At 47.5% G+C, this 18,984-nt stretch overlaps 1 protein-coding gene across 2 annotated transcripts in view; it reads left to right on the plus strand.

The window, feature by feature from the left end:
* The window catches only part of Kctd1 (potassium channel tetramerization domain containing 1), a 93,337-nt gene extending 74,353 nt beyond the window's left edge, over window positions 1–18,984 (plus strand). For both annotated transcript variants that reach the window (XM_032885612.1, XM_032885611.1), the window contains exons 3-5: window positions 351–495; window positions 13,787–14,092; window positions 17,977–18,984. In XM_032885612.1, coding sequence (XP_032741503.1) covers window positions 351–495; window positions 13,787–14,092; window positions 17,977–18,135 — 610 coding nt within the window. In that variant the 3' untranslated portion in view covers window positions 18,136–18,984. The remainder of the gene's footprint in view (window positions 1–350; window positions 496–13,786; window positions 14,093–17,976) is intronic.

Here is an 18,984-nt window from a genome sequence, read left to right on the forward strand (position 1 = left end):
ACATGCAGGAGAAGTAACACTTTGCAGGCAGCAGAAGTGAGTACCACTGGAGAAAGGCGAGTTCTTCAGTCACGGTGACAGCCTCTTGTCATGAGGATGGGATCACGGTGTCTGGACGTTCCCTTTGCAGGTGAGAGGCAGAGAAGAAAGGCAGGCACATGTCCGAACAATCCTGAGAGTAGTCTGACTTTCTCACCCTAAGAATATTTATCACACAGAGACCAGCACTTCTCAGAGGCTGCTGTCGCTGCTGACGTCCCCCGCAGAAGTGCTGATGGTGACTGCAGGCAGAAGTGGCCGGCTGATCTGACTCTCTCTCTCTGCTCTTCTCTCTCTCTCTCTCATCACAGAATCGGAAGACTCTTCGATGGCACAGAGCCCATTGTCCTGGACAGTCTCAAACAGCACTATTTCATTGACAGAGACGGGCAGATGTTCAGATATATCTTGAATTTTCTACGAACATCAAAACTCCTCATTCCTGATGATTTCAAGGTGAGGGAATCTGTGTTAACCATAAATATGTCATTTTTTTTTATGTGCTCCAAAACCTGTTTCTAGTTCTAATCCTCACCACGTACACTGACTCCAGTGTTCTCATCAGCCCCTTGGCCTGTCTTCATGAAGTGAGCATATTGCGTTTAGATGTTACAGGACAAGGGAGCATTTGCTTCTATTTAAATAATTGAATTACATTTTCTTTCAGTAAACTTAAAAGCTGTTTAGATTCAAATTTAATTTTGGCTATGTCTTAGCAAGCTAGAGTGTAAAAGGAACTTCTTAACTCAATGAAAACTTGTCTCCTGAAGTCTAAGGTTACTATCAGTAAGGCAGGTTTAGAAGTGTTCCCTTAAAACTGAGTACCAAGTGCTGGCATCAAGCACAGTGAGAGACTTCCTGAAGGCAGTGGAGTCTGAACAGGGGGCATATAGGAAGTATTAAAAGGAAATACATGAAAATGGAATTTTTATGATTGGTAATGTTTCTCTAAATAGGAGATTTTAAAACTACTAATCCTGAATACTATTAGAGCTAATAGAGAACGAATTAAAACATCCAAATTCAGAATCAATGTGCTACGGTCACTATGCAGCCTATGGAATAGCAAGAATCAGTCATAGCATTTAACAACAACAACAACAACAACAACAACAAAACACAAAACAGAAATTGTAATGTCCAGGAAACAATAAACCAAGTGTGCAGGGTGTGTTTTTTAAAAGGAATTCTATTTTGAGAGAGAAAGGGTATATTTAAGACTTTTTATACACAAAAGGATTTTTTAAAACATCCTTATGAAGCAGAGATCATATTCACATAAAAGATGTCTTACTAGAAGAAATATTTGCAACAAAAGATTAATATTATCATAAAAAAAGTTCCTCCAAATCTATAAAAATATATAAACATTCTAGGGGAAAATTTTATCTATAAACAAGATTTTCCCAAAGGGAGAAAAGATTTTGTCAGTAAATATTTAAAATGATATTCCATCTTCCTCTATATCAAAGGAACAAAAATAAAATGATATACTTTTTTTATACATTAGTTTGACTAGGATTTTAAAGATTAATAGACACTGTGGGGAAAATATAGTGTAGTTGGGAGGGAAAATGAGTAAACCATTTTGGAGAATAATTCAGCCATAGCTATTAAAATTTCAATCATGCATGCTGCCTAGAAATTTTATGTTTATGAATCTATCTTCTATAAATATTCACATAAGCATGTACATGTATGTGTACATAGGATGTCTACTGGTCATGTGTACAACAGGAAAACTTAGCACACCTAAGAGGTGGTTGGAAATAATATAGAATATCCACATTGTAGAATAATTTTACCTTTGGAAGCTGGGTGATGGGCGTCAAGGAGTGTTCCAGAACTGAGGAACAGTTGGAGAGAGGGTTGGGAGCTGAGGTGGCCATTCAGCTCTGTGGCCCTTGATGAAATTAAACCACAAAAATCAGTGCAATTCATGGCAACCGTAAAGGCAGATGCCCATGTGAACGGTCAGTATGCCAGATTTTCCCTTCCGACCATGTTCACGCGGAAAGAATTGCTTCTACAGGTTGGCTAGGGAGAATGACTGCTGACCACTTCCTTCTGACTCCAGCCATTCAATGCTGAGCAAATAAGGCTGTGAAATCTTACCGTATTAGGATCCTGCCCCCATTAAAATCCAATTCCATAAATATGTCGTCTGCGCTAAATACCCACTCAGCCGTTCTGATAATTTCGTATTTCAGAAGCGTGAGTCCTGGCTTCCAGTGAAAGCCAGCTTTCCATGTGTGTGAGTTGCAGAACTTCTCTGAGTGTTTACGTGAATTCGGCTGCCCTCCCTCCCTCTCATAACTCCATCTTCAAGTATAATGATTTGCTTACTCCCACTTCAGTCCCTGCGTGCAAACACAACTGCGTGACTGTAATTCCCAATACCCGGAAGTCAGAAACCGCATGCTTCTTAGTAAGGATTCATAAGGTCCTCTTTCCCCCCAACTCGTTATTTTAAACATCTTTGGCAACAGCTGAGGCTGAGATTGCTCTCTATGAATAGCCAGCCTTCCTAGATTTAGACAAATCCACAGTGCGGCAGGCCTAACTTACATTGTATTCAAATCTCTAATGCCTTTTAATCTTATAGATATACTGCTAAAAAAATTAAAAGTATAAAGAAGCAAAAACCACAGGTTCTATATTCCCACTGCTCAGATTACTGGTGTTAAAACCTGTCCCAGCTTGCTGTTGTAAGCACCATGACCAGCAGTGACTTGGCAGGGGTAAGGGACATTGCTTGGCTTACAGGTCATCATGAAGGGAAGCCAGGACAGGAACCTGGATACAGGAAACAGGGTCGAGATGGCAGGGCAGGGCTGCTTACAGGCTTTCTTCCTCAGCTTATCCGCCCCCCAGGACCACCCATCCTGGGATGGCACTGCCCATAGTAGGGTGGACCCTCTTGCCCAAAAGCTTGTCTGATAACGGCAATGCCTCCTCATTGAAGATGCCTCTTTCCAGATATGTCAAGTGGACAACTGAAGGGAACTATGGTAGAACCTAGCATGACCCTCTTCACCTGTTTCTGAACTTCTTTTTAAAATGTCTACCTTCCTTTTTTAATAATTTTATTTTGTGTAATCCCATAACCACATAGAAGCTTACTTGGTCGATTCCAGAAATGCCTTGTACAAGTCATTTTCCTGAGACACTACCTCACCACATGTTAGTGAGATTTTACAGTTCATTGCTCTCTGCACTGCCTGATATGGCTCCTGCTCACTTAGCAGTGAGGCTGGGCCAGCAGTCCTGCACAATGACGTGTCGTCTGGATTTGCCTCTCTGCCATTCACACAGTTCAGCTCATTCAGTCATCGCCTGATTTCATTTGACCCACAAGTCACGTCCGAAGGCCTAGTAGGTTAAACTTCTTACTAAGATCCCATACATACCCTGGGATACTGTGAGCTTCGTGTTACATACAGCACATGAGCAAGCATGGGGCCAGCCCGGGATCTCGGGTTGAGCACTGCCAAGTACTAAGGAGCATGCTCTTAGGTTGCTAGAGGAATGAGTTCTGCAAGGCCTTGTCTTCCCTCTCTGCACTGCTAACATCTGGGGCCAAGTGATTCTCTGGTATTGGGCTGACCTGTACAATGAAGGACTTTAATCAGTTTCCTGGCCTCTCCCACCAAGAGCTATCGGTTCTCCTCCCCCACTCCCGGACTCGCCTCCCCCACCCTCTACCCGCACCCACCCCCGCCATAGCAACAAATAATGTCTCCAAGCCTAAGGCCATCTGGTTATCAGAATCGCCCCAGCAGAGAGCCAGTAGTGTCGCTTACAGAAAGGGGTAAGATGGTGCCTCTCTTAGTTTATCTCGTGGGATATTGAAGACTTCTTGCTTCTCCTAAATCACTGTCGTTACACCGCCCCACCCCAGCAGTGACCAGAGTCTCTCCTCTATCCCCCGTTCCATTGAGAGACTCGAGTTAGTCAACTGTGGCGACACAAACAGCTTCTAGTCACCTCACAGAACTTTTTCAGAGAAGCCAGCACGGTGAGCTGAGGGACCTCTTTACCATTCATGCACCAGCCCACTCAGTCGCCTTACCTTTTGCTTCCTGTTCCAGAGACGACGTTACTCTTGCCCATGCCCACTTCAAACAAGGATACTCCTTCAGAGGCAAGGAACTAGGAGCAACAACCTAGAAGGGGGATGAGGAGGGCAGAGCAGTGAGTCCCAGCCTTAGCCTTTTTCCAGAGCGTGAGCCCCTTCCCATGCTGATCCAGAATTGAGCCTGACTCCTGCAATTCAGAGTTCATGAGACTTTCAGGTCGGAGTGTTGTTCCTGTGTCTCTGCTCTCAGGGCTGTCGTCCAGCGTCAGGTCACGTTTAGCTGTGCTTGGTCTAGTCTCTCTCTGCAGCATGCGCAATGCGGGGGGGTTGGGGGGAACAGCAACGAAGCACGGGGGAGGGGCGCGTTGCTGTATCCATTTCCTTTAAGAACCATCAAAGGCAAATGCGAAGCTAATGAGAGATCCTGTCTTCAAAAACAGGCATAGAGCAACTGAGGAATAGCATCGTGGTTATGAGGATTAATGATTAACTAAAGTAGGGGTCCAAACACTGGCAAAACTGTGGTGGGCACCGCATCCCTGGTGGGGAGGCTATTCCAAAACTAGAGGGAGGAAAGGCCTGATGAGGCCTGCCACTTCTGATGGCTGGGCACTGTTTTAAAGCAAAGGATGGTGCCCTCTATGACATCCTGGTGATGTCCTGCAGTTGGAAACCCAGGGTCCCAAGAACACCGCCCAACTGCCCTGGGCACTGACTGCATTCTCATAGGACATCTGTGCTGCTGGGTGCTGTGTGGTGTCTGACACAGACATGGGTTTTAAAGTGAAGGAGGGAGGGAGGGATGGAAGGAGGGAAGAGAGGGAGGGAGGGAGGGAGGGAGTGGGTGTGTGGGTGAGTGGGTGGGCAGGTGGACGGGTGGGTGAGTGAGTGGGTGGGTGGGTGAGTGAGTGGGTGAGTGAGTGGGTGAGTGAGTGAGCAAGTGGGTAAATGGGTGAGTGGGTGGGTGGGTGATTGGGTGGGTGATTGAGCGGGTGAGTGAGCGAGTGAGTGAGTGGGTGGGCGGTTGGGTGGGTGAGCGAGTGGTCCAGTTACCCTGCAAGCAGTCAGATGCGTCAACCATGGTGTAAAACATCAAGTGCATGAGGAGGCAAATAAACCTTTGAAGACTTCTATGAGACAGAAATTGTGTGGAAAGCCGAGTGCCGGTGCCCAGGGACCACGTGTGGCAGACAGGACTTGGCAGGGGTTACAAGTTTTAGATGAGAACACAGGTGGGCGCTAGGCTATCACAAGGGCCCTTATAAGAGTGGCAAGGAGCTCAAAGGTAGAGTGCGAGTGAACAAAGTACAGTGGCAGCTGGCGGCCAGGAGAGAGCCGTCCCCTAGCATCTGCAGGAGAGGGGTCCTGCTGACACCTTAGTTTCAGCACAGGGACATCCATTTCTGACTCCCGACCTCCCAAACAGTAACAGAATGAACCTGTGTTGATTTAAGCCACCAGATTTGTAGTCATCTCCTGTTCCCCCCCGTGTGTGCGTGCGTGCGTGTGTGTGTGTGTGTGTGTGTGTGTGTGTGTGTGTGTGTGTGTGTGCGTGTCACCCATGGAGGTGACAAGGTGCATGTCCCTCCTGGAGTTTCAGGCATTGTGAACCACCCACGTGGGTGCCGGGAACTGATGAGTTTCCTTGAAGAGCAGTCAGTGCTCTTAACCACTGAGCCAGCTCTCCAGTCCACGAAATACACTTTGAGATCCTGGTTTATCTGCCTTTTGGAGTCCGTCCATGTTTACTTGTTTTCTCATGCACTTGTCTTCAGGTCTAAGGGAAGCTCCCTTATAAAATGGGGTCTCCATCTTCCTATCTCAAAAAGTTATTATAAATTTCAAAAAATTAAATGCATATCCTCAGAAGTTAAAAAATCACTGAGACACGATAAAGTCTGTGAAAGACCACTTCCCCTTAATGGAGTAGGGGCCGAGCTGTCAGAGGAAGGGGACACTGAACACCCACCGAGGTCTCCCTCCTGTGTCAGCCTTCGCCATTCTCCAGCGGCTACACTGAAACCACCTCGCTCGCAGGTGAGGGAAAGCAAAGGCTGCCGCTCCTCTCCCTCTGGGCCCAACCCGCCGCTCTCCCATCTCCCATCTATGTCCATCTGCTGCCTCGCACGACGAGACTGAAGTTGTTCAGTCTGTGTAAGCCGAAGAAAGGACGTCGTCAGATCAGAAAGGGAGCATGGGAACTTCTCAAAAGATCTAGAGGCCAGTGGGGGTCAAGCCCAGGACCAGAGAGCCCTAAGGAACCATGCAAAACTCTCAAAGCAGAAGTGGGAATCATGGAATCAGAGGGTCAGGCCCGCTGAAGAGTGGGGCCAAGGTTTCTAAAGGAAAGCAGCCTACAGGACTGACTCCACTTTATAGGAAGTTCTTGGGTGAGTCAAACCTAGAAATGTGTGCTATGAAGTGGAGAAAGACAAAGAAAAAAGGGGCTTGGCAAGAAAATGAACAGCCAAAGTAAACCCATCCTCACAGGAAAAGGTGGCGTAGTGAGAGGGGCCTGTCAGGATCGGGCTGGCCAATGGTTAGGGGCGTGCTGGCACGGTGAGCCGTCAACGTGGCTCAACTCCTCTCCAGTGGCCCTGCATCTCCATGGAGCACAGAGAATGCCTCTTCCCTGGGAACCAGGCAGAGCCGTGGGATTAAGGAAAGCACAGCCAGTCAGGATACAGAAGAGAGAGGAAAGGATGCCCAGTGGTTTGACACAGCTCAATGCTAGGCCCACAGCATGACATTCTAGGGTTCAGGGCCAAGAGATGTGCTGTCTATCCATGATCAGGCTTCAGAGTGATTTCTAAAATATTTAGAGGAAAAGAATAGTTAGGATTCAGTCAGCAAAGAGGGACCCCCAAGCCCTTGTAGCCTCATTACCTTTGATTTTATTTATGTATTCATTTATTTATTATCTACAGTGTGAGGCCTCGAGTCTTGCCACATCTCACCACAGCATCTTCTCTATCATCATTGCGACATGATAGAGAAATATATCACGCTTCGCTGTAGGTGCGCCATTTTAGTGTGGGAAACGGCTTCAGTGAAATGTGTTCCCCTCAGTTTTCAGTCAGAAGCTAAGGTCTAAGCAGTGAAGGAGAAGCGGGGACAGTGTGGAGATGTGATTCCATTCCAGAAAGCCGTCTGCCCCCGTTAAATCCCACTTTAAGCTCCAGCGCTCCAACAAGCCCCCTACCAAATGCAATAGCTGTGAGCTTAAAGACCGATGGCTTCCTAAGTCCTGGAACAACCAGTACACAGTCCTGACTTACAGCCTGAGTCCCACAAAGGGCTAGGTTTAGCCCAGTTGTCTTGTTACTTTGCACAACAATTCTCAAAGGAACAAACTGCCCAGTTCAGAGTGACACAGCAATAGGAAAGACTCAGGGCGTTGGATGGGGGAATCAAGGTTCTCTGAACAAATGCAAAGCCTACAGCTTGGAAGTTAGAATGGGTTACATTACACAGAATCTCAGAACACTCCCGGACACCAAGTGAGGACCTAAACCACAGCACCTTGGTGAAACAGTGTCGGAGATTCCCCTATAAGCAGAGGGAAAACAGACCAGGTTCCAAGAAAGGATGTGCTTTGCACTGGGGTGGTGGGAGAGGCAGGAGCGCTGGTAGCCAAACCCTTACTCCTTTACACGGCAAGCAAAGGGGTTTTCCAATGTGGTTAAGGTAGGCACTTGGGCTGGAGAGATGACCCCATATTACCCAGGAGTCCTGTGTTATGTGGGATTCTTTTTTTTTTTTTTTTTTTTGTTTTTTTTTTTGGAGCTGGGGACCAACCCAGGGCCTTCGCTTCCTAGGTAAGCCTCAGGAGCTAAATCCCCTGCCCCTGTTATGTGGGATTCTTAAAAGCACAAGAGGAGGCAGGAAGGTCAGAGTCGGAGGAGGATGGGAGGAAATGAAGGCAGAGGAGGGGGTGGGAGGCTCCCGGCCACCGACTGTGGGCAGCTTCTGGAAGCTGAAAAGCCGGACGAGGAGGCTTCTGCTAGAGCCAGTGGGAAGATCAATTCTTAATAAGTCCTGGTAGACTGAGTCAGCCTTTGACCAGGACTACATGAACTACCTTCATTACGATATTTATTTGCTACTTTTGTTAAGGAAAGATTTATTTTAGCTCACGGTTTCGGAAGGCTACATCCACAGTGGTGGAGAATGCAGTCCAGTTCCCGTCGTGCAGGCTGGAAGCAGAGACAAAGGTGGTGCTGCTGTTGGCCACTGAGCAGAAGCTGCCCTGTACGTTCTTAGATGACGCCTTCAGTGCTGTATGCACGTATCAACAATGCCAAGTTTGAGTGGCCAGTGCAGCGCCTCAGAGCCACAACAACCACTAGAGTTAAAAGATTAGTTTGAGCCTGGATGATGCAGTGTTTGAAGGGCGGGCCAGAAAGAGGTAAGATAGCTCTGAGGGCTAGGGATGTGGAACATTTTTTAACGCCATTCTGAACATTTGTTTCTCTGCCTTGAGAATTATGTACCCAGTCCATCAGTGCACTCACTGACGGGGTTTGGGTAATTTTTGTAATTCTTTATCAATCCTGTCACATGTATAGTTGGCAAAGACTTCCTCCCAATTCATGGCTGCCCCTGCTGTCTTCTGGGCTGTGAGCGTTTTTGACTGCATGCAATGCTGCTGGTCAGTTCTTGGTTGCATCTGTGTGATCGAATCCTTTTTGGAAGGTCCTTCCCACACACGCCTTGCGGTGTTTTGCCCATGTTTTCCTCTAGCAGTTTTACAGTTCCAGGTCTCACAGTCAGGTTTTTATGCACTTTAGTGGATTTTTACAAGATAAAAGATATTCTTTAGGAGCCCTGTTCAACATCCTGAGCTGTCAGGGGAATGTAGTTAAAGTTTGCATACAGTCTCATCTCAGCCCTGTCTGAATGCCTATGGTGAGGATGTGGGGGGCGAGGAACCGGTGTGAATCACTGACTCGAACTCACACTGGTGGAGATCAGTATGGAAATATCACGTTACGGAAATCACTATGCAGGTGCCTAAGGGGGGAAAACACAAACAGAAACCAAGTACCATATGAAGTGGCTGTACCTGACCTGGGAAAGCAGCTTGCTATACCTGACCTGGGAAAGTAGCTCGAGGATTCATGGCAGCTGCAAGGTACTTGCTCCTCCATGGTTGATGCTTCACGGTAGCCAAGATGCACAGCCTGACACAGTGCCCATCACAGAACTGATGAAGTTCCAGCCGCAAACCACTGACGCCACAAAATTGTCCTCTGATCCACACACGCTGTGCACACACACACACACACACACACACACACACACACACACACACACACACACATTGTGTCCCACACTGGTCCATATACAGTACACAAACACAATAATAATAATAAATAAAAATTTTAAAAAGAAATGTAAAGAGACACATAATCATGCGAGTTGCAGGAAAACAGATGAAACTAGAAGCCATCATGCTAAGCAAAGTTAAGCACAAACATGACATCTTGTTTCAGATGCAGGATCGAGCAGGGTGTGTGTGAGAGAGAGGGGGGAGACAAATATCAGAGGGACATTGGGAGAGGAGGGAGGTCTGAATAGATCGGAGGGAATGTGAGAGAAATGGAGCAGAGGGCGCACCATGGATGAGGGAGGAAGGTCAGCAGTCAGACAGGGTAGGAGGTATGGAGAGAGTAGTGCAGGGGTCAAGGAGAATCCGAGCCTAGTGAAATATCCGGGTGGAAATGTCACAGTGAACCCCTTTCCTTTTTAAACAAAAACACTTTGAGATCACCATAACTCCAGGGAGAATTAGAATAAACAAGTCGGTAGCATAGGAAAATTCAGGTCTTTCTAACGTCGCCATTTGTAACCAAATCTGTCAAACTGTAAGGGCTGTGCCTTATTACAGAGTCAACCTCCCACCAGTGGAAGCGTTCAGCCAGAGGCCCAGTGACCGCTCGCTGTTCACTGGTGTGGGACAGATTTCTCCCTGGGGTCAAGGCTGGGCAAGCAGGCTGTTTCCAGCATCTTTACTTGGCTGGAAGGCCTGGTGGCTCTAGGAAGTCCATGGCATCATTAATAGATCCTTCCTCGTACAGAAGTTAGTAATGCACCATGTGGGCAAGCAAGCAGTGGGGCAGCTCGCCCTGGGCTAGTACAACTCTCAGCTATGGTGCTTCTGGGGTTGTTGTTGTTGTTGTTGTTGTGGTGGTGGTGGTGGTGGTGGTGGTGGTGGTGGTGGTGGTGGTGGTGGTGGTGGTGGTGTGTGTGTGTGTGTGTGTGTGTGTGTGTGTGTGTGTGTGTGTGTGTGTGTATGAATGCTGGGGCTTGAACCAAGGCCTTACACATGTTAAACAAGTGCTGTACCACTCGTTACATCTCCAGTCTTTATTTAACATTTCCTTTTATAAAAGGCAGGATCTAACTCACTTGCTCATGCTGGCCTTGAACTGTCTACTCTCCTGTCTCAACCTCTCGAAGGGCTACCATCATTGATTGTGGTTTGATGTGTGTGCATGCACAAGAATACATGTGTAGGGGTTGGAGATTTAGCTCAGTGGTAGAGTACTTGCCTAGCAAGCGCAAGGCCCTGGGTTCGGTCCCTAGCTCCAAAAAAAAAGAAAAAAGAAAAAAAGAATACATGTGTACTCACTTGGAGGCAGAGGTCAGTCCTTACAACTCTGTCCACATTTATTTGTCTGGCATTGAGACAGGGATCTGACTGGCCTAGTACTTATTAACGTTAGCCTTGTTAGCCGGTGAGCCACAGGGATCCACGTGTGTCCATCCATGGAGCTGGGATGAACTAAGGTTCTCACACTACACAACCAGGGCTCTCCTGCATCCCCCAAGCTCTCCACTCTGTTTTTAAGACTCTTTGAGAACTCTCACCTTAATAAGTATTTTTACGTCAGTACCTTACAATCATAATTTAAAACTGACAAAGATCCAGAGTGTAGACCCTCGTTAGCCGCTAGAAACCCGGTCTACTGTCTCCTACCCTTAAGGCTGAGCATGGGGTCCCTAAGTTTTGTTATTGATCTTTTCTTCTTATGTCGTGAAACTATCTCATGTAGCCTAGGCTGGCTTTGAACTCCTGATCCTCCTGCCTCCACCTCAAAAATTCTGTGATTATAGGTATATAAAAGTATGCAGCTTGGCTTTGCCCCACCTTGAAAGTGGACACACCTCAGCTAATCATTGGTTTCCTAAAACCAAGCCCTGTCCCCCAGAGTCAGGAGGTCCTACAAACAGAGCCATGTGCAGGGAGGCTCTTCAGAGCCTTGGGGTCCTTTGCTGGTGAGGAGGAACTCCACTGACTGCAGGAGAAAGTGCTCAAGAAGCCTCAGATTCTGCCGAGATGCACAGCCTGACTCGTCTCACACTTAGCCCCCTTCCCCATGTGGAGACTGGACTGTCCAATGAGAGGCCCATGGTACCAACTACTGCACCATTCCCTGGTCTCTCAGGAAGACATGAGTGAAGCTGCTAGTGTGGTTACTACTGAGAGAGAGAGAGAGAGAGAGAGAGAGAGAGAGAGAGAGAGAGAGAGAGAGAGAGAGAGAGAGTGTGTTATGGGCCATCTTCTGCTCCTGAGCTGTCCCTCAATTTCAGAGGCATGAGGCCACACATTTACGGGCTGACTTTGATGTGAATAGCAAGCACCTGCTGTCAGCCTGGGCCCATGGAAGAAAGGCAGCAATGACTCTGTCAGTTGACTGACGCGTTCTCAGGCAACGTGTCTGAACAAGTCCCCACTTATCTCACACCCAGAGATGATTGTGACCATAGCTACATTGAGACATAATGTTTGACCTGCTCGTCAACATCGCTTCTCGTGCTGCCTCTCCATTCCATCCTTGACCCCGTTCTCTTTCTGACTTCTCTTTCGGTAGCTCCCGTGTACGTGAGAACCTGTTCTGTAGGTTTGGGACTCTGATTCAGGCTATCTGCATACAGCTTGAGGTGAAGAGCACGGGCCTCAGTCTTTCAGAAATGGACGAGTCCCCCTTTCCTCACCCAGTTCCCGGGAGTAGTCAGAGTTGCATGGTGTTTACATCTCTGAGACACCACTGACAGGGGCCAGGGGCAGGGTGGGACCCTTCCGAATCTCTGTCAGCCTCACCTAAACCATCACACACCGACACCCGAGTTAAGCCAAAGCTGTATGCACACCCTCCAGACACCCACTCAACCCTGTCCCCGACTATGTTGCTGTGTCCACCTTTCCCCATGATTTCTGAAGGTGACAAGGACCGAAGGCCCCCAGGAGTGTATCTGCTGCTGAGCCTACCCCACTGTGTGTCCTCCATCAGAGAGGAATGGGTCTGTATTCCCAACACCATCCAGCTTGAAATGCAGGCATTTCTGAACAGAAAGAAGAAAGTGGATCCCTCCGCGTCTCGGTTTTTCCTCTATGGGGTGAGAGTAGTGCTAGTGCCTGATCTCATAGATCATCTGAGGCCTTGATTCCTGGAAAGCACAGAGCCAAGCCTGCATGCTAGCCCATAATCCCCTGAATCAACAAAATGAATGAAAGCCATAGTTAGGGTTTCTGTTGCTGTAGTGAAACACCATGACCAAAACGGCTTTGGGAAGAACAAAGGGTTACTTAGTTTCACCTTCCACACCAAATTTACCAGGACAGGACTCAAGCAGGCAGGAACCTGGAGGCAGGAGCTGATGCAGAGGCTACCGTGGATGCTGCTTACTGGCTTGCTCCTTATGGCTTGCTCATCCTGCCTTCTTAAAGGACCCAGGACTACCAGGCCTGAGGCAGCACCGCCCACGATGGGCTGGGCCCTTTCCCATCAATCACTAGTTAAGAGAATGCCCTATACACTTGCCTACAGCCTGACCTATGGGGGCATTCATTTTCCTCAACCGAGACCCCCTCCTCGGATGACTATGGTTTGTGATAAGTTGACAGAAATCTAGCCAGCACAATGAATGAATGAATGAATGAGTGCAAATTGAGTCTTTACAGATGTGTTGTAAATTTTCATTTAGATTTGATTATTGAAATCCAACAGAAGTGAACAAATATCAATTTCTTTTTAAATATAACACTCAAGATCAGTTATTTGGAAAATTTTATTCCTGCTTGCAGAAGTGCATTTTGATCTTGTTCCTTCCCCTCCTTGAGTGGCGTGACTCCTCATCGTCCACCCCCTACCACTCCTTCCTCTGACTGCATAAATTCACCCCTACCCCAATCTCATGGTGTTTTGCTGTTGTTTTGAGGTTTTTTTTTTGTAACCCTCTGGGTCCAATCTGGACTGCCACAAAGACATGAATGTGGAATCATCCACCGCAGCATGTCAACGTAGCAGGGGCCACGCCCTTAAAGAAACTAGACTCTCCCTCTCCTTGCAGCCATCGGTTGCCAACAGCTCTCCAGCTAGCATATGGGAGCGCGGGAGCCCTTCTCCCTCCTTGCTAGAATGTGCACTCAGCCACCGCTGCTCTGAGTTCATGACTACAGTACTACTGTCATGTCTGGAACACACTACACACGCATTTCTAATATGTATGTGTTACACCTGTAGTCGCACCTGCAGAGACAGGAGTGAGGTGGAGGATCGTGAGTTCAAGGCCAACCTGGGCTACCTACGGTGCCTCGTAGTGCGTTTTCGAGGCGGTACCTCGTATGTGCGTTTTCCACCTCGATGTCTTTCTCTCCCCCAGGACTACACTTTGTTGTATGAAGAGGCAAAATACTTCCAACTCCAGCCCATGTTGTTGGAGATGGAGCGATGGAAACAGGACAGAGAAACGAGCCGCTTTTCACGGCCCTGCGAGTGCCTCGTGGTGCGTGTGGCCCCGGACCTTGGAGAAAGGATCACGCTCAGTGGGGACAAGTCCTTGATAGAAGAAGTGTTTCCCGAGATCGGCGACGTGATGTGCAACTCCGTCAACGCAGGTTGGAATCACGACTCGACGCATGTCATCAGGTTTCCACTAAACGGCTACTGCCACCTCAACTCAGTTCAGGTAAGGCATCCGGTAGCGCGCGCGGCAGCAGGGCTCTCACTCAGCCTGGCTAGCACTGCCGCCCTTCCTCCAGGGAACTGAGGAACTACGATGTGCAGTGCTTGTGCTGGGTAGGAGGTTTTTCAGCCTCCACCACATCCATCCCATAGATCCACAAGTCTTTACTGAGTACCTACTTTGTGTGTACCTACTGTGAGCACAGGTGATACAGAAGACAACCAGATGGACGACAGCCCAGTGTTTGTGGACAAAAGTAATGTTGGGGCAGACATTAACCAACGTAAATGCTGACCAAAGAGTAGTAAGAGGACATCTAGGCACAGTGTTCGTGTTCGTCTTTGTCACTGAAACAGGTATCAGCGAGAAACAACTTGAAATATTTTGGCTCATGGTCCCAGAGGTGGTTACCTGGTTCCATTGTTTCTTGAGCTCTAGTGAGTAGAGCATCATGGCTGACGAGTGTGGTAGAGAAAAGTTGCTCATCTCATGGTCGCAAAAAACAGGACAGGGCCTAGGCCTAAGTACCCTGAGGAGTATACACTCACGTGAGCTACCTCCTTCTCCCACCAGACTTAGCTCCCAACAGCCCATTTGGTTGGTGTGAACTCATCAGTGAATCAAGGAATCGACGAGGTCAGTCTCCTCTGCCCAGCAGCTGGGGACCAGGCTTCCAATGTCCAAACCTTGTGAGGCTGCACTTCAGACGCAGCCCCCTGTGGTCTCCCAGCCAGGATGATGACATCATAAAGAGCCCACAGTGGGGTGCCCTTGGCACATTTGAGTGCTATAGAAAGGGAGTCAGAGAGCGAGCATGGGCTAGCACAATAGGGGGCAATCCTGGCGAGCCTCAGAGAGTGCTGCCAGCACTCGAGTCTTCTGTGGGGCCGGGAAGTATTGTTTGGCATTGGGTTCATTTGATGATGTGAGACAAGTGGAAAGCCAGTGGAGGGTTTTGAGTAGAAGACTGAGCAGCCATAACTTATGCTTCAAAATAAATACTCCAGGGCCCAAGGATGTAGATCAGTCGGCAGAGTGCTTACCCAGCATGCATTTGGCACTGAGTTTGATTCTTAGCCCCACATAAGCCGCGGTACATACCTATCTATAATTCTAGTACTTGGGATCGAGGCAGGAGAATCAGAAATCACAACTGCCTGCAATTCAAGCTCTGGGGATCTTCTCTCCTGGCTTCCGTGGGCAACCTTTGTTAGTGAGTGAGGCACATACTGACAAGCAGACCATGCATGTGAATAGAAATAAAATTAAATAAAATTTAGAAGGAATCTGTCATCTTCAGCTAATTAGCAAGTCCAAGGCCAACTCTGTCTACATCTGTCTACATGAGACCCTGTCTCAAAAAAGAAAAAAAAAAAAGCTAAAGCAAGACAAACTGACAAAATCTCTAGCCGCAGACACATGGAGAAACAAGGAGGCAGGTTACAGAGTGAGGGCGAAAGCAGCTGAAAAGTCTCTGTCTGAGCGCTGGCTCAGTGTTTCTGACTGTGGCTAGGGTTTGTAAGAAGCCCTACGAGGTTTTAACAGAACTGGAGAGGAATTGTCATTGTTCTGAGGTGGAAACATCTTTGGGAGAAGAAAACATGGGACTGGGATTCGGGATTTTGGTTTAGAGCATGTGACATGCTCTATGCCTGTGACGCTGATGGATGCTGTTTCCATCTTGCCTCAATGTGCTGACCATCAGTCGGCTTCCCACAGGCTGTGGCCGGTGGGCCACTGCCCTCTGACAACAACTCTAGCAGGTAAGCTTTGCTAGGGTGCCTGTCAGAGGCCTCACCTCAGTCTTCCCGGCAGAGCTCTGGGACACTGAGCTCTGTTAAGAGGCAGCAGGCCAAACGTCCCCCACCTCTCTGTACCTGGAAGTGGCCCATGGCTTTGTTCATTGTTTAGTCAACAGTGGCAAATTACTCATCCAGCCCACATAGCACCTATCTGTGCTCCAGCCACAACACCACTAAGAGCTCTTCAAGAGTTTAAAGGCTAGAAACACTTATGGATCACACTGCCTCGGAGGGATTGTTACACACTGTTAAGACTTTTTAAAGTGTTCTCAGCCCCAGCCTTGGCCAGGGAACACCTTTCCTCTTTCATATGCCTGATATACTGGCCAGAGCAGCTATGCGAATTTCACCCGAATCACCTTCCTCATTCAGTGAGGCCCCAACCCATTCACTCAACCCATTCTTGCTTCTGACTCTACCCACCACCAAGAGATAGACCCCTCTGTCAGTATGCAAAGACTTAGGGACAGGCCTCAGATACTTGATGCACTCAGTCATGTAAACATTCCTAACAGGTTAGTAAACCTAACCATGTCTGCCTGTGACTTAGTTCAGCAGGAAGAGAGGCTCGCCTCCAAGCCTGTTACCTTGAGTTTAATTCCTGGGACCCACAGAATAGAAGGAGAGAGGTGACTCCCACAAATTGTCATCTGACCTCCATGCATGATTGCGTGCACACACACACACACACACACACACACACACACACACACACACGCACAATGAATACATTAGTAAATAAATAGATGGAAAAAATAGAAAGAAAAATCAGTGACTTCCTAAGCTGTGTGCATGGCATTGAAATAAGCACTGGACCACATGGAAGCCAGCAGTAGATCATTCCAGAATTCGTCACATTCTGTGCATGGTAACTCTGGGGAGGAAGACCGCTTGGTGTCCATAGATCCCTGGGGAAGTAAGCATCAGAATAAGGTGCATTACTGTCTGATGGCTCCTGTGCTCACATGTCCTCTCCTAACGGGGCAGAAGAGCCTTTCAAAGCACACGGAGGCAGCTCTCACACAGGTTCAATTCCGCCCTCAGCGTCTGCTGCTCAGAGAGCTGTTTTTAACCGCCGTCTTCACCAGCCACCAGTGCATCCAGAACTTGAGCTTAAGGATGGCCCCCATCCTCGTGTGCTTAGGCCAATGACATGGATGTGTGCAATGAATTCACCTGCACAAACTGAGCCAGACCCTGGGAGGGCTTGCCACCATTCTCAGTCTCCAGTTTCCAGAGTACACAGTCTTGTTTTCCCAATCTCATCGAGTACAGCATTTCACTTCTGTATTACATATGAAAGTTGGTGATGAAAAACAATAATTTAAGAGTGGAAATGTAGCCCAGTGGTAGAGTGCTTGCCTAGCATACACAAGATCCTGGGTTCAATCCCCAGTGCTACAATTAATTAGAACTAAGATTGCTTTGCTTAGTGATATTTAGGGGTTTGCTTGCTTGTTTTCAGCCAAACTCTCACCCTGTAGCCCAGGCTAGTTCCACAGTCTTGGTCCTCCTGCCTTTGCGTCCCACATTACTGACATTTGCAGAGTTATTTAACAACATCCTACTCCACTCCAAAAGAGAAACGAAGCAAGTTTATTTTAAAAGTTCTGGTCTATGTGTCCCTTTCCTTTAGTTCTGTGGAATTTAATTATATCCAATGCACTGTCTGTGGCATTGCTGAAAAGCAGAATGCACCCAGCTTCCTGTGCTCTCCTATCTCAGAGGTACAGGGATGGCTTCCTGCACCAGTATCAGACATGTGCCAAATGCAAGGATCCGGCTAGCATTAGACTTCGGAGTTAAACAGTAGGTCATGTAGCCTACACCAGACCTTTACAGCATCTTCTTGTTTGCAGCATCGGGGCTCAAAGCACAGTCTTGTACATGCTGGGCAAACACTCTACAACTCAGTGACAGCCCCTGTTAGAAATAGATTAATTTGGGGTATATTTTCCAATGAAAACCCATTGCCTTCATTCTTGAATGTGCATGAATTGAGCTTTGGAACACATCTTTGGTGTCTTTATGGAGTCGATGAACTTGCCTTGCCCCTAAGGAGACTCCCGTTTTGTCTTTCTCTAGGTCCTGGAGCGGTTGCAGCAAAGAGGATTTGAAATTGTGGGTTCCTGTGGAGGAGGTGTGGACTCGTCCCAGTTCAGTGAATACGTCCTCCGACGGGAACTGAGACGGACACCCCGAGTACCCTCCGTCATCCGGATAAAACAGGAGCCACTGGACTAAACAGACATATTTCTTATGCAAAAAGAAAATATACACAACCAATAACAATATGAGAAAAGGGACATTTGTGTGCAGCTGGACAGTAAACCAAGCTCTGAACCTAAAATTGAATAAAAGACGTTTATATCCACTAGAAATCACAACCTGTATTCATATGGGAACAATTGGAATCATGATATCCTCAAGATGTAAAAAAATATATAAATATATAAATATATATATGTCAAAAGGTAGGAAATGCGGAGAGAGAGAGAGAGAGAGAGAGAGAGAGAGAGAGAGAGAGAGAGAGGGAGGGCGCTGCAGTGGGTGCTGTGATGACCATGGATGTCCTGGGCCTGTGGGGTCTCTGTCCAGTAAATAAGCCATGAGCAGGGAGGACAGAGTCTCCTCGCAGTTTCATTGCCAACTGCCATCCATCGTTTCTTTATCCTTTATCTTTCTTCCTTTTCTTTTTTTTAAACAAACAAAACAAATCACCTTGGCTGGTGTTTCTTTGCAAGTGGAGGTTTCATGTCTGGTCAGGTAGGGACCAGGAGGGAATTCAGAGAATTGCTTAAGAGCACACCGTACCGGACGTACAGTAGACAGGACCTCTGAACTGCAGTCCGCACAGGACTGACACTCTGTCCACCGCACGGCCGCGACATTTCCTTTGTTTTAAGCTGATCGTTTGGCAGAGGGGCCAGAGTTATTACTTGCTAGAGATCCCCAGTTTCAGTCTGCTGCTTTCCTACAATTTTTTCAGATTTTATAATGTATTAAATACAATAAACTCTGTTTTAAAAAATGAGATCTGTGTAGAACACACGTGTTGGGATGAGAATGAATTAAAATGAAATTTTTCCTTTT

This window comes from Rattus rattus, chromosome 15 (assembly GCF_011064425.1).
Source record: "Rattus rattus isolate New Zealand chromosome 15, Rrattus_CSIRO_v1, whole genome shotgun sequence".
NCBI classification, from domain to species: Eukaryota; Metazoa; Chordata; class Mammalia; order Rodentia; family Muridae; genus Rattus; species Rattus rattus.